Here is a 15512-nt window from a genome sequence, read left to right as displayed (position 1 = left end):
AACAACTTGACAGACCAGGTGCCCTCCAGCCTAATGGAGCTCAGATTGCTGAAGAAGCTGGATGTATCTAAAAATAATCTGGTATATAGCTCCGCCGTTGCGTGCAGCAATTGGGCTGGTGTGGTATGCTATGAGGGGAGAGTCTCACAGCTAAATCTGTCGGGATATGGCCTCAGGGGAAGTATTAGCAGCAGTCTTGAAAATCTTACTATGCTCTCGGCTATAAGGTTGAATGGCAACAACTTGACAGACCAGGTGCCCTCCAGCCTAATGGAGCTCAGATTGCTGAAGAAGCTGGATGTATCTAAAAATAATCTGGCAGGGCCGTTGCCCGCCTTCAGACTGGACGTCAACGTCAACGTCACCTGGCAATCCCAACCTCAGCGCCCATCCCAGCAATTCCCATGAAAACAAGACAAGGAGAATAGTTGCGGTTCTGTGTGTCACAGTCCCAATTGCGCCCGTTTTGATGGCTCTGATCTCATTAGCTGTGGTCAAACTTTGTTGCAAGAAAAAGGGGCCTATTCTTAATTACCACAAAAATAGAGGGAGGGCTGGCTAGCTGCATTTGCAATTAGTTCCTGCTTCTTGCCATCGCCGCGCCTTCGCCGACTTGCGCTCCTTGTTAGCGGTGAAAACTTTGGCCGTGAACTCGTTGAAGGCGGCCTCGTCCATCCCGATCTGCCGGTTCTTGAAGCAGCTGAAAATGTCCGGCTTACCATCAGGGCAAGGGTCGCCGGCGGGGTCCCACCACGAGCCCTCGTGGCGCATCCCTGCACGGCTCGCCATCCACCGGAACACGAACTGCCCGCCAGCCGCCCGCTGCCTCCACCCCATCGGGTAGAACTCCATGATGCTGCTGTTCCGGTCCATGAACACCAGGTTCGTCATCTGCGCCCCGTGCGCCGAGATGAACACGTCCGTCCTGCTCAGTAGCCGCACCTTTGTTTTCACCATACCAAATTAACAAGAGATCAGAAAACGCCGCACCTTTGTTTTCACCACACCAAATTAACAAGAGATCAGAAAACGATGCATGCATTGTTGAAATATATTGCCCACCTCCCTCCATCAGTTCAGACTTTTGGGTGAGTTGGCTGGTGCATGAATTCAATATCACTACAAGAAAGTTGTTAATATATGACGGACCTAGTCCGTCACAGATCAACCAAAAACTGTCATGCGTGCCCACCCATGACGGATTTGAAATCCGTCATGTATATTGCGTCATAATTTCACATATAACCTTCCATGATGATCCTTGGCCGTCATGGATCTGCCCCAGGCCCGCCCGGCCCAAACTAGGATATGGCGGAACAAGCCGTCACCGATTTTCATGACGTGGAAGCAACATGGACCTAACTTGGCGTCTACGTGGATCTGACATGGAGGCGAGCATGGCCCCTATAGTAAAGCCCAATTAGGGTTTTGGCCTAATAATTTCATTCCAGTCCGCCCCATTAACCCCCTTTTTTAGTCCAACATGTTTTCTCGATGCATCACAATTTACAACAAGACAACCAATTATATTCATTCAAAAAATAGCATTTGTTTACAAGACAATACAAGTCTGATTCAAAAAACAAAATTAATATCAAAACATCACAAGCATATCTAGAAGGCGCTATAAGCATTTAAAAAATCGAGTAACATGACTTCGTTGAAAATGCACCACTATGTGATTTTAATCTCCAACACTACATAGCCAATTCCACGCAGCTATTTGGACCCAAGTAATCCTACTGAAAAACTTCAATCTCCAGACTAACTGCAAAACCTGCAAAGAATCCAAAACACATACAAAATTATAATAAGTTATAACAGCCAGCTCCCAAATGAATACAAAGAGCAATAATTAGTTGATTTTCCAAGCAATCATCCGATGCACACACCACTACTATACTAAGGTAGCATAAAAAATGTGGGCAACGCACGCTAAGAAAAAGCATAATAGTAATATTGGAGGCATACTTTGTTCATCAATTAAAAGTAATTATGTCAATAAACTTGCCTTTTGCATGCAATTGTAAAATAAAACCACTCAAAGGCAAGACCATTTTAGCCAATTAAATGATCCACTTAGTACGATAACCTTCACATCTAGATTAACCACACCTGGGAATTGTGAAGAACAGTAACATATGTTGGAATAAAAAAAACATGCATTCTCCAATTTACTGATTAGCCTTCATGGCATACAACGTATAATTATCTCTGCCCACACTTCAATATGAGATGGGATAAAGAATTGAGACAGAACATATGTTGAAATTGTATACATGCCACTTCCTGATTATTATCTTTACAACAAAATGAATAGAAGGGAAAGTATAATAAAAAAGGATTACTAGCATATTCTCTATTCCTGATTATTATTTCAGTTGCTTTCTATAAACATCCCTCACATGAAAATGTATGTAGTAAATAATTCAAGGGAATATACCTAGATCTCATTTTTTTGTATATGGAAGATCAAACACTCTTAAATCTGAAGCAAAAGCAATATATCATCTATTAGATATCTTAAAGAAAAAGCACTTAATTAGATTATCTTAAAGAAAAAGCACGCAGCCTTCACTTCCATCGCTCCTTCAGATTGCAATTCGGTGTACACGCATTTCCAGAAATACAATAGTATAAAATCCATCACTGCATTTCCAGAAATGCAATAGTATAAAATCCATCACCTTTGCTGTAATAAGCAAAATAAACTCAGCATCATTTAAACTGTTGCTTGCAAACACAAAAAAGAAGGGAAAACAGAAGGATTATTCATCCAAGTATATTGAGAAGTTAGGTAATAATTGAACAAGACATCAAGGCGGTAATGAAGAAGTCAGGTAATCAATTCTTCTTTCTTTCATTGTTACTTACAATTTTTCCTGTCTTTCTGGAGCAGAAGTATGGACAGACAAAGTATACTCCAGAGACAAAAGAAGGTAAACAAACTACAAAAGTTAATTATTGTTTCCAAGTAACCGGTGTCGGCGCCTTTTTCGCCTTTTTGACTTTTGACCCATACTCTATGCAGAGAAGAAAACATTCGTGGACATTAAAGAGGTACAACCAGGTAGTAGTGAAAGTGAACTGTTGCTAAAGAAAGGTGAGCATGGTTTTCTCGCATTTTTAATTGTAGTTCTAAACATATCTTACTCTACTTTTTATGTGATTTCTTTAATTTACTTTTGCTGCAGGATACTGCCCTTTTTTGTGCATGAAGCTTTAACTTGAAATTTTGTTGGGGCTCATTGATCCACAATCTTCTGATGTGTAGTTTCTCCATGAAGCTTTAACTTACCATATCTTCGTTTTCAGCAGGGTTCAGTGAGTACCACCCAACAATGTTCTCCTCATATTGACTTCCTTTTGCCTTGCTACTGTTATGGTTCCAAATTCATGACCACTCTATATCCTGTTTGTTTTGTTGACATGGAATTTACCTAGAAAAAACACTTCTGATCTACAATGTTTTACTATCTAGGATTTTCCTGAATATTGTGAATGAATACGTACTGGTACAGCAGCCCACTTGGATGAGAATACTGTTCATGCTTTAAAAGATATGCAACTAACCATCTCTGTATTCTTTCTCCTTGATTAATATCCACATGGTCACCACAGTTCATCCATGTGTCTACCTCAAATCATGTTTTGTTTACCATGCGACAAGATCGACATACATTTTCCATTATTGATAGTTCATTCTACTGCTGCTGATGTTTTACATTTTACTTTGTACGTAACGAATTACCTCCTTGACTATGATATTATTTACTCACACGTGGGGCAACATCATGGAAGGAATAGTTCTTAAGAGAATTCAGGGGCCGGCAAAGTGAAGGGCTGATCTACTACATTGAGCCATTCAATCTCATTGAGCATGAAAAGACCTTCAGATTAGTAGTATTTGGTTTGTAAATAGGAATCTTTTAGGCATGCATCAAACTGCCCGTGATCTCTACCTGTTAATTGGAGCACGCTAGTTGTAACTCTGATATCTAGACATCTCTTCTATCTGCGATCTTTTTGTATCTAATTCAGTATGTTTCAGTCAGAGCAAGTGTATGTTCAGGACCTGCAACACTCATGGTTGTGAGCTATATGTATAATCTCAGCATATGTATACAGCTGCATGCTGAACACTTATTATGTGCAGTTAGAGCAATTGATTTCTTAATGTAAAAGGATACAGTGTCATTTTTCTTAAGAGTAAATGAGTAGTTTGTGACAATGACACTAGACTCCTGTGGAACTATGACTTTGCCATTGATTATTTCTATTTATAAAAATACCATTGGTATGTTAGTTTATTTCCATTTAGAACTGTTACTATGATGTCAAAGTACTCTGACTGAGTTGGCTATGTTTTGGTCAGAAACAGCTGTGGTCTGACTCTGTTTCCGTATTCTCATGGACCAATGTTTGTACAGGGTAAGCTTATTCCTCTTGCCTAGAATTCATGGATGAACTAATGGTCCTGGATATATGGTTTATTCAGATATAGGGTAAATATTGTTCCTGACATCTTTATGTATTGGGTGAAAATTAGATGGCAGAACCTATAACAATTGGGTGAAAATTTGATGTTCAAAAATTTTCAGGAACCTATAAATATTTAGGCTGAATCATTGCCTCTTTATTTAGACAGATGAGCACGTTCGGTCAGTCAAAGCCCATCCTAACAAAAAAAATAAGATGGCAGGGGGAGAGGAAGATGGGGATTGAGGTGCTCACATGGTCAAGGGAGAGCCTCCAGTGGTCCAAATGCTGCAGAGGAGAGGAGGTTGGGGTCGCCGCCGTGCAGCCCAACGCGGGCGAACACACTGAGCTGGGAGACGCCATCCAGAAGGTGGAGAGGGCGCGAGGCCGCGCGGTGTGCAATGGAGCGAAGCCGCTGGAGACGTGCCGACGATGGACGCGACGCTGCAGTTGAAACCCTAGCCACAGGCTAGGCGTCGTGGGCGAGCGCCGGAGAACGGGAGCGGCGGATCCAGCTGCCTAGAGGACGGAGGGGTCGGAGACCAGCTCATGTGTGTGTTGTGCGGTGGTGGAGTCACCGGAACCGGCGGGCGTTGGCTGCGATGCGTGTGGGATGCGGCGTATCTGGTAGCTGCTGGTGCTGCAAGGTGAGAGGAGAGAAGGGGGAGGGTCAGCGGAGAGCAATGGCAGGAGGAAGGCGAGGAGATGGTTGGTGGCGGCGATGTGGGAGGGACGATGGGGAATCAGAAGGGGCTGCAGGGGAGGGAGAGGATGAGGGTTAGGGTTAGAATTTTATATGGGTGAAGTCTATGCGGGCTTTGGCGGGCTTGCGGGGCTCTGCCAGGCCGTCCATGACAGTTTCTGAAAATGTCATCAGAAATCCGTCATGGATTAACATATTTCTTGTAGTGTATGGCATTAGAGCCAAGAGGTCTTGAGTTCAAGACCCTGCCAACGCAGTATTGAATAAAACGATTCTGCGGCCTACATCGATCCCACGTCTAAGGACTAAAATAGCCTAGACGTGAGGGAGAGTGTTGAAATATATTGCCCACCTCCATCCATCAGTTCAGACTTTTGGATGAGTTGGCTGGTGCATGAATTCAATATGCATAGCACAATGCAGTTGTATATATATGTGATGTTTGAGTCATAACATTAGGTACCTGATCGCAGAAGGTCAGGTTGTCGGAATGCGCTATGGTCAGCACGCAGCTTGGCCCGGCCACGCGCGTGCACTCCTTGCGGAACACCCGCTCGACGCCGGCCTCGTCCTTGAAGGACCGGCCGCCCGTGCGGAAGAGAATGGTGACGCGGAGGTTTGTAGTTTTGTTGCCGGCTCCGGGCGCGTCGGCGACGCTGCACTTTGCCCTGGCCTTGCACCGGATGAAGTCGAACGCCTCTAGGAGCCTCTCCGTGCTCATACCGGCCAGGTTTCTCCTGGACACCACGGCCTCCTCGAAGCACACCGGGGCGGGGCCAAACTCCTCCACGGCCACCGGCGCGCCGGTAGCCCCCTCAACTAGCGACATCAGCCAACCGCTCATCCCGGACCTAACCTCGCCATGGTGGAAGAGGGCCCATCTTGCCGGGGCGGGACGGCACCCGCGCCTCGCGTGCCACGACATCAGCCACTGGCGCACTGGTAGCCGCCTCGGCCAGTGACATCAGCCACACGCTCATCGCGGACCTGACCTTGCCATGGTGGAAGAGGGCCCACCTCGCCTAGGCGGGGCCATAGCCTCGCCTTGCCTGCCACGACACCATGCCGTGAGCCCGTGCCAAGGTTGGTGTGGTTGGCGTGGCGCCGAGCCTGAGGAAGCGGCGGCAAGAAGGTCCACCATCTCACGTTAAGTCTCCAGTCCCCTTTCTTTGGATTTTTAGGATGCAAGAACATTTGTCCACGTGAATTTTGCTTGTCTCGTTATGATAACTCTGGGAGAGAGCTATGCAGCAAGAACATACAATGAAATGTCATAGTTAGCTAACTCTGTTTTCAGTAGGGAAAATACATATGCTCCTCTCCAAAGGAGGAAAATGACCGTTGACATGACCGAATTACTCAAAGACTACCCGTGAGGGCAGAGTTGTTTTGCAGCAGTGAATTGTCTCTTGGTTCAAGCAAACCAAAGCGGTTTGTAATTACAGGTTTGCTAGTTCCATATACACCATCAGATTTTACTTCTCTTACCCTTACATAGAAAAAAACACTTTTTAAACAAGTAGCTAGGGCAGATATAGGTAGCTGAGAAGAAACCGTGTGATACGATTTCATCCTCCATAGCCATAGGCACTACAGTGCAGGAAAGGTGATGCCAGCCTGCAAATAATCGACATGATCTTCAGAAGCTTTAATTATGGATAGCTCGTCGCTGGCACGTCGTGCCGTTGGCCTGCGTGACGGACTTGGCTCTAGGCACTGAACTGCAATGTTGAACATATAGTATATTTTTCTAGTGGTTTCAGCATCTGGTAGCACGAGCCTGGAGTCCAGCAGATCCTGTAGGCACACAACATTGCTTTTGGTGGCCAACGAGAGGGATGAGAGCAAATCGCCTGGATGGGATCCCATAAATAGCTCCAAAACAAGCACTCCGAAGCTGTATATATCACATTTCTCCGTCACATTTTCTGTATATGCTAGTTCTGCAATAATTAAAATTAGTTAGTGTATATATTGCAGCTAAACAGTTCAAAGTTCATCATAATTATTAGATTACATCAAAGTTTACATCTACGTACTTATGTATTGCCAAAATTGCAAAACTAGTAGTTAAGGTTTTAGTTTTATTTACCTGGGGCAAGATAGCCCTTCGTCCCGGCAAGCCTTGTGAGATTCTGGCCATACATATCGAGAATTTTGGCCGTGCCAAAGTCAGAGATGCAAGCTCTAAATTCTATATCAAGCAAAATGTTGCTGCTTGTTATATCTCGATGTACTATTGGTGATGAACAATCATGATGCATGTATGCCAAAGCATGAACAAGGTCGATCATGATATGTATCCGCCTTCTCCAATCCAGTTCAATTGCCCTTTCTTCATCCTTTAGTGTTTTTGCCAAGTCTCCTTTCTCCATATATTCATATATAAGGAACCTGCCTTGGCTAGAGGAACAATACCCAAATAGTCTTACGATGTTTCGATGACGAATTTGCACCAATGCCTCGATTTCACGCTTGAACACTAGCTCATTCATGCAACACTCATCTTCTATCATATGTATCTTCTTCACTGCAAATATTTCACAAGTTGCAAGTCTAGCTTTGTAGACAGATCCATATCCCCCAGTCCCTATGCAATGCATCTCGCTAAAATCGTTGGTTGCTTCAACGATTTGCTTGAACAAATTTCCCCCATCAAAACTCCAAATAGAGAAGGCAGCTGCTTGTGTTACTTTGTCGGTGTTAGTGTCCTTGATTTTCTTCTTTTCATGCCAAAACATCAAAATCACCGCAACAAGAACAAGAGACATCAGAGCAGGAACGATGGCTAGTACAAGTATTTTGTACCCTTTCTTTTCCTCTCTCCTCCTAGTTGCACTACTACAAGGGGGCAATCCTTTCACCACGTCACATAATATCTTATTATGCATGAACCACTGGATTGGAGCTCCTTGGAAGAGCTTACTCTCCGGGACTGGCCCTTCCAGTTCATTGTAAGATACATCAATGGATGTCAAACTTTCCATAATCCGGAATGATGACGGGATGGAGCCATTAAGTTCATTGTGTGAAAGATTCATAATATCTAGCATCAACATACCACTAAGTTGGCTTGGTATTGCCCCAGTAAAAGAATTATCGCTTAAATCCAATAGGCCATGTAAGTTGTGCAATAACCCTACCTCGTCAGGGATGTTTCCTCTGAAGTTATTGTGATTCAACTTTAGAAGGTGAAGCTTCAGACAATGCTCGATTGAATCTTGTATCGAACCATTCAGGTTATTTGATGAGAAATCTAACAACTCTAGATTGGATAGCGCTCCAATTTGTTTTGGAATGCTTCCATGGAGCAAATTGTCAGCGAGGCTTAGGTTGAACAAATTTTTTAAATTTCCTAGTGCGCTTGGAATCTCTCCTTCAAGCTTGTTCGATGAAAGATCAAGTAGCTCTAGGTTTGATAGTCGCCCCATACTTGCGGGTATTTCTCCCGTAAGGTTGTTGTTTGAGAAGCGTAGCATTGTAAGATTATGACATTCACCCCACTTATAAGATAATTGACCAAAAAAATTATTTGAGCTCATATCCATGTATACCAGATTTGGATAAACTCCCATATCAGAAATATCTCCTTTGATTTGATTCCTTTCAAGGCGAACACGGACTAGGCTTCTGCAGTTTACCAAACTTGATGGCAGAGGTCCATTGAGATTGTTGTCAGATGCAGTTAATCTCTCCAGCATGCCACTAGCACACAAGTTAACTGGCAAGGGACCAGAGAGATTGTTAACATCAAACTCTAAATCTTTGAGTCCAATTAAGCTGCCAATTTCCCGTGGAACATGTCCGGAGAATTGATTGCCAGCGAGGTGTAAGGTAGTGAGCTTGGTTAAATTTCCAAAGGTATTAGGGATGGAGCCCACGAGTTTGTTTTTATTAAGTTCCAAGTCTTCCAGATTCACAAGGGAACCTAGATCTCGTGGAACATGTCCAGAGAGTTGGTTATCATGTAGGTACAAGGTAGTGAGCTTGGTCAAATTTCCAAAGGTATTGGGGATGGAACCCATGAGTTTGTTTTCACTAAGTTCCAAGTCTTCTAGATTCACCAGGAAGCCTAGTTCTCTAGGAACATGTCCGGTGAGTTGGTTATCATGTAGGTACAAGGTAGTGAGCTTCGTCAAATTTCCAAAGGTGTTGGGGATGGAACCTATGAGTTTGTTTTCTCTAAGTTCCAAGTCTTCTAGATTCACAAGTGAATCTAGTTCTCGTGGAACATGTCCGGAGAAATGATTAGTATCAAGGTATAAGGTAGTGAGCTTGGTCAAATTTCCAAAGGCATTGGGGATGGATCCCATGAGTTTGTTTTCGCTAAGTTCCAAATCTTCTAGGTTCACCAAGGAACCTAGTTCTTGAGGAACATGTCCTGATAGTTGGTTATCATATAGGTATAAGGTAGTGAGTTTGGTCAAATTTCCAAAGGAATTAGGGATGGAACCCATGAGTTTGTTTTCGTTAATAGTCAGCTCTTGTAAATTCACCATGTAACCTAGTTCTCGAGGAATATGGCCAGAAAGTTGGTTACCCCATAGATACAAGCCAATGAGGTTATTCAAACTCCCAAAGGTATCGGGGATGAAACCTATGAGTTTGTTGTTGTTAAGAGCCAAGCGTCTTAGATTCACTAGGTAACCTAGTTCTCGAGGAAGATATCCGGATAACTGATTAGTTTGAAGGTACAGGAAAGTGAGTTTGGTCACATTCCATAGATTTCTCGGAACGAGGCCTATGAGGTTGTTGTTGGAAAAATCTAACATTTTCAGCTTCTTTAGGTACCCTAGTTCAGTGGGGATGGGACCAGACAAGTGGTTGTTTGATAAGTTCAGCCCCACGAGACTCTCTAGTTGTTCTATTTGCCTCGGTATTTCACCGGAGATTTCATTCTCCTGGAGCAGTAGGTGCCGCAGGTTCGGCAAAGATGATGCTAAAGCTGGTGGAAAGGAGCCCCTTATCTGGTTGTAGGAGAGTCGGATACTCGTAAGAGTACTCAACGCCGTGAAGTTGAGGGCCTCCAGCTCCGCTCTCAGCCGCAACCCCTGCAGAGAGATCTGGGTGATGCTTGCTTGATGCTCGCCACACTTGATGCCGTACCAGCCACATGGCTGGGTTGTGGTGTTTCCCCAGGATCGGAGCTGGGCTGGGGGGTTGTGTAAGGTAGCTTTCCACGCGAGGAGGGCTCCCGCCTGTTCTTCTAGGAGGGAAGGTGGTGGTGCTGCCATGGCCTGGGGAAACAAGGCTAGCAGGAGAGCGAGCCAGACGAGTTTTAGGTGAGGGGAGGTCTCCATGGCGGCAAGTCGCATGGCAGCTGGAGTAGGTTGTTGGTTTTGTGCCTGTGAAACTGATCCGTGAAGTGTTCTTATGTCTCATCATGGGGCAAGAAGACGGCACCAAGAAATGGCTGTTGCATGCCGTGAAGGGCTGGGCTCTCGTACCGTCCATGCATTATATTGATATATATACCATACGTGGAAATTCTGTTAATCTCAACTGCTGAAGTATCAAAAAAACTGCGTCCACGCAAAATGGATCCTGGAAATTTTCTCGATTTTTTGGACTGGTACTAAACCCCGATGGAGACGGACAAATCGTTGTTAGTGGAGATCGAGAAAAGTCACTGTTTGATTCCCTGCTGAAAAATACACTGCCGATTTATTGGACCAGTGAGTGATATGGTTGGACTCTGACTCGAGGCTAGAATGCCGACATGCCGACATGCTTCTCGATCGAGTTTATTACCAATAATGGATATGACTATATTGTACTACTACCATGCCCGTATACTATCTGTGTGCTTGAAGACTGTTATTATTACAAGAAAAATAAAGTACGATCATATACTATCGACGTTTCGAAGGGTGCCTGTATCTAGGCTTTCTTTAATTATGTGCTTGAAGCTGTGCTACGTGGCAATTAGTTGACCCACTTTATCACCTATTTTTTCCTCTAGAGAATAAAATTTTGATCAGTGATAATAACGATATAATAAAAACACTTGAGTCCAATCATTTCTCTCTAAGTGGAATATTAATTCCAGGGAAAGGGAAAACCTTCAGTTCCAGACGATTTGCTTTGATGGCGTCAAACCATTATGTTCCAGCTTGTTCCAGAACATTCTGTAGAAGTTTGTTTATTTAGGTGTTTGTCAAGACCCTCTGGATGATGTGACCATAACCTAATCTATCACGTTGTTCATAAACCGATATAGAAGGTGGCGCCAAGCAACATGATGGTAAAGATTTCATTTCTCCAATGATGTTGTGTGCGCCGTCGGTGCTGGCCAAAAAATACTAAATAAAAATGGATTATTTGAAAAAAGATATTTTTTTGAAATAATTGAAACCGTTCTACGAAAATAATTGAAATCATTCTTTGAAAATTAATGAAATCATTAATCTGAAAAATCTATCTTTTTAATAAATTATAATTGGTCTTTTGAAACAAATAGAAATCAATCTTTCAAAAAAATGAATTGCTAATTGGAAAATAAGTCATTGAAATGATGAAAATCTCTCTTTTAAGCAATTGAAATTAGTAATTTGAAAAAACTGAAATCGGTCTATTCAAACAATTGCACTGTGTCTATTGAGATAATTGAAAGCAGTGAATCGATCTCTTGTATAACTTACCGGATTATTCCCTGGGGTTGCATCTGATTCTTTGAGTAATCTCAGGTTCAATTCAATGTGTGGAACACCAGAACCTTGAATGATCTTTTTCGGCTAGGCTGTCTGGTGACGATAAGAGTAACCACTACCCGAACGGGAACCTGGAGGATACTGTATTCTCAAGGGGGGCGTCGGCGACCTGGCAGGCGGTGGAACATGGGATGCAACTCTTAAAATCTGGTCTGAATTAGCGTGTGGGGAATGGCAACTTGATCAGAATATGGAGGGATCAATGGATTCCGCATCCATGGGGAGGTAGACCGATCACTCCGCAAGGACGGTGTCGTCTATGCAAAGTGTCTGAGCTGCTGGATAATCACGGAGCATGGAGGATGGACGTCTTGCGCGACAATTTTTTCCCGGTGGATGCAGAGGAGATAGCCAAGATACGGACATCACCACCCATGGGCGAGGACCTTCTTGCGTGGGCTCCGGAGCGGCATGGCAGATTCTCTGTGCGGAGTGCTTATCGACTTGCTTTGGAGGATCATCTTCGATCTTCTTCAGTCACGATGAGCAAGGCACCGGACGGGCGACGAGCCATCTGGGCTTTTAGTTGGAGGTGCCCTGCTCCTCCCAAGGTTCGCACCTTTATTTGGCATTTGATCAGAGATTGCTTGCCCACCTGGGTTAATAAAAAAGGGCGCGGTTTGGAGGTCTCTGACCAGTGTCCCCTCTGTGCAATGGAGCCGGAGGACACGTTTCATGCGTTTTGCAGATGCCCTAGGGCGGTGGCATTATGGGAAGCGATGACGGAGCACTGACGATTTCCTCATGCAGTGAACTTCCATCGGACGGGCACGGAGTGGCCCGCGCCAACTCTCTGTGACCTCCCTGACACAGAGAGGATGGATCTCATGATGATGTTGTGGCGTTGCTGGCACGTTCGTAACGAAATGACGCACAACAAGCCAGCGCCCTCGATCGAAGCCTCGAAGAGATTCCTCGTAAGCTACGTTGACTCACTTGTGGGCATCCAGAACAACCCGACCGCTGATCCGGTGAAAGGCAAACAAGTGGTGGAAGTGGTGAGGTCTCGGACCCCATGAGCGCATGCTCCGACATGACCTACTAGTGTGCCTGCACCTAGATGGACTCCACCGGCTGAAGGATGTACTAAGATGAATGTGGATGGATCCTTCTGCGCCAACACAGGGACGATCGGGGCGGGTATGATCCCCCACAATAGCATCGGCGAGATCATCTTATCCTCTTGCCGAGAACTGCGGGCGTGCGTAGAAGCCCTAGAGGCCGAACTGCTAGCTTGCATGGAGGGAATTAACCTCGTGCTGCAATGGAGCCAACAACCGATAGATGTGGAGATGGACTGTCTTGCTGCGCTAAACACGATCAAGGCTCCGGAGAAAGACAGGTCTCGTTATTCTATGCTAGTGGATCAGATTCAAAGGCTTCTGAATGAAGGAATGAGGTTTAAGTTAGATCATGTAAGTAGGGAACAAAATAGTGTTAGCCATTTTTTAGCAGTTTTTGGTAGAACTGAAGGCCGCACAGTGGTGTCGCTCGGGTCGGGGCCGGATGTTGTTCCGGAACTCTGTAAGGCTGAACTTGCTCCTGATTGATTAATAAAACTCCTTTCCAATCGCAAAAAAGGAAAACCACTCCTGTTATCTTAGTGGACATCACGGTCTTTCCTCGATGAATTGAGGGAAGAGCCATAAAACATGAGATGTTCCAGGTTCTCGATGCGAGGTGTTTCGCGGCGGGACGCCAAACTATTGTTTCTACAAACACTACAATACGTAAATAAAAAATATAATAATTAAAAAATGCGGAAAATGATTTTAACGCTAACCCAACAGACCTCACCATTGGCCGTTGGGGGCGTTGAGAACGAGCGGCTCCATCGGGGAGGAAAATTGGTCGGAGAGCCAGTAGCGAGGCGCTCGGCAGTGTACATGAAGCGACCAGGGCATGACTGCGCTGAACCGGCGAGGTCAGTGGTCCTAAGGAAGCATCCGGGATTGCGTCTGAAGTCTTTTAGATTTCGAACTAGTAGAGCTTTAGTGAATCCATCTGCCACCTGGTCCTTTGAAGACACAAAACGAACATCAAATAGTTTTCTTGCCACCCTTTTTCTGACAAAATGATAGTCAATTTCAATGTGCTTGGTACGTGCATGAAAGACATGATTAGCTGACAAATAGGTTGGCCCAAGATTATCACACCATAGACATGGAGTATGTCTCGTGGGTATACCCAATTCTCTCAATAGTGACTGCACCCAAATGACTTCTGCCGTTGCATTTGCCAGCGACTTATACTCAGCCTCAGTGCTTGAGCGAGACACTGTAGCTTGTTTTCTCGCACTCCAAGAAACTAGATTTGCACCATAAAATACTACAAAGACCCCAGTTGATCTTCTATCATCAATACATCCTGCCCAGTTTGCACCATAAAATTTGTTAACGAATTTGATTTTTCCCCATATTTCAAAAAATGTTCATGAATTTCTAAAATACTGTCACAGTTTTGTTCAAATAAATTTTCACAAATTTTCAATATACTCTTGGATTAAAAAATGTACAACAATTTTGAAAAGTATTCTTCGATATTAAAAAATGTTCAAAATTGAAAAAGGCTCAAGATTTCCTCAAATATTCCTGGATTTCGAAAATTGATCATCCATTTGCAGAACAATATTCTAGAATTTAGTAAAACGATAAGTTTTTTGGAAAATGTTCACCATTTAGATAAATATTATGAATTTCAGAAACTGTTTACATTTTGGATAATATACCCAGGTTCATATAATTGATCATGTCTTGAAACATAAAATAAGATTTAAAAAATAAAAAATATTAATAAAAGGAATGAAAAAAATGATAATGATAACAGTGAAGGAAATAATAAAATAAAAAACAGAAAGAAAAAATGAAACAAAAAATCTAATGGAACCTACTTGGGCCAGCCCTAGTACGCGTTAAATATGACTAGCCCTCCGAGATAGAGCTCCTAGTCTTCTCCGGTGTTTCTATTAAAAAGCTAATAGAAAACCTTTTACAAATAAAATATATTTTTAGAAAACCGTTCAACCTGTGTTTTTATAAAACAAATGTCCAATCTTTATAATAAATCTTCCACTGTATATTAAAACATGTTCATTATGTACTAACAAAAAATTATCTTATAACTAGAAAAAGTTTATCGTATACTTATATAATGTTAAACATATATAACAGAAATTTCATCATATATACAAAATTTTCCAATGTTAATTCTAAAAACAATTCAACAGATACTGAAAATATGAAAATTATTTGGAAAACAGAATTCACCACATATTGCAAAACCATAAATATCAAGAAAATATTTAAAAGGGAAAAACGATGACAGAACACAATGCACGCGCGTGGAACTGGCCGGTGGATCTTGCTCCTCTCTTCAGCGAACCTGCATCTATATGACGCACGTGGGCGTCACATACGATCGGCCCTTTTTTGATTTGTTTCGGTTTCGGATTTGTTTTTTGTTTTTCTTTTAGCGAATTTATAGAAGTACTAGCACATATGCCCGTGCATTGCAACGGGGAGATAATTGTTTTTACAACAAGCCGCGGAAAATATAATTGATGTGTTCATAAAAAATGATCTCCACGGCGCTGGGTGACAGAGCGAGGAGCTGCGGTCTTC

At 43.3% G+C, this 15512-nt stretch overlaps 2 protein-coding genes across 2 annotated transcripts in view; both read right to left on the bottom strand.

Annotated features, from left to right (window-relative positions):
* Positions 1-558: 558 nt before the first annotated feature.
* The window catches only part of LOC119283749, a 58703-nt gene continuing 43749 nt past the window's right edge, over positions 559-15512 (bottom strand). The window contains exons 2-3 of the mRNA XM_037563165.1: positions 5646-5694; positions 559-942 (exon numbers count right to left, since the gene is read on the bottom strand). Of these exons, the coding sequence (XP_037419062.1) occupies positions 559-942; positions 5646-5694 (433 nt within the window). The remainder of the gene's footprint in view (positions 943-5645; positions 5695-15512) is intronic.
* Positions 6518-10512, bottom strand: LOC119287190 (probable leucine-rich repeat receptor-like protein kinase At1g35710). Its single transcript, XM_037566714.1, has 2 exons — positions 7275-10512; positions 6518-7125 (listed from the first exon to the last, which is right to left on the bottom strand). Exons 1-2 carry the CDS (start codon positions 10495-10497, stop codon positions 6773-6775), a joined length of 3576 nt encoding a protein of 1191 aa, XP_037422611.1. The 5' UTR covers positions 10498-10512; the 3' UTR covers positions 6518-6772.

Source organism: Triticum dicoccoides, chromosome 4A (assembly GCF_002162155.2).
Source record: "Triticum dicoccoides isolate Atlit2015 ecotype Zavitan chromosome 4A, WEW_v2.0, whole genome shotgun sequence".
Taxonomy (NCBI): Eukaryota; Viridiplantae; Streptophyta; class Magnoliopsida; order Poales; family Poaceae; genus Triticum; species Triticum dicoccoides.
Note: the sequence above shows the minus strand (reverse complement) of the source record. Positions and strands in the feature narration are given on the sequence as shown.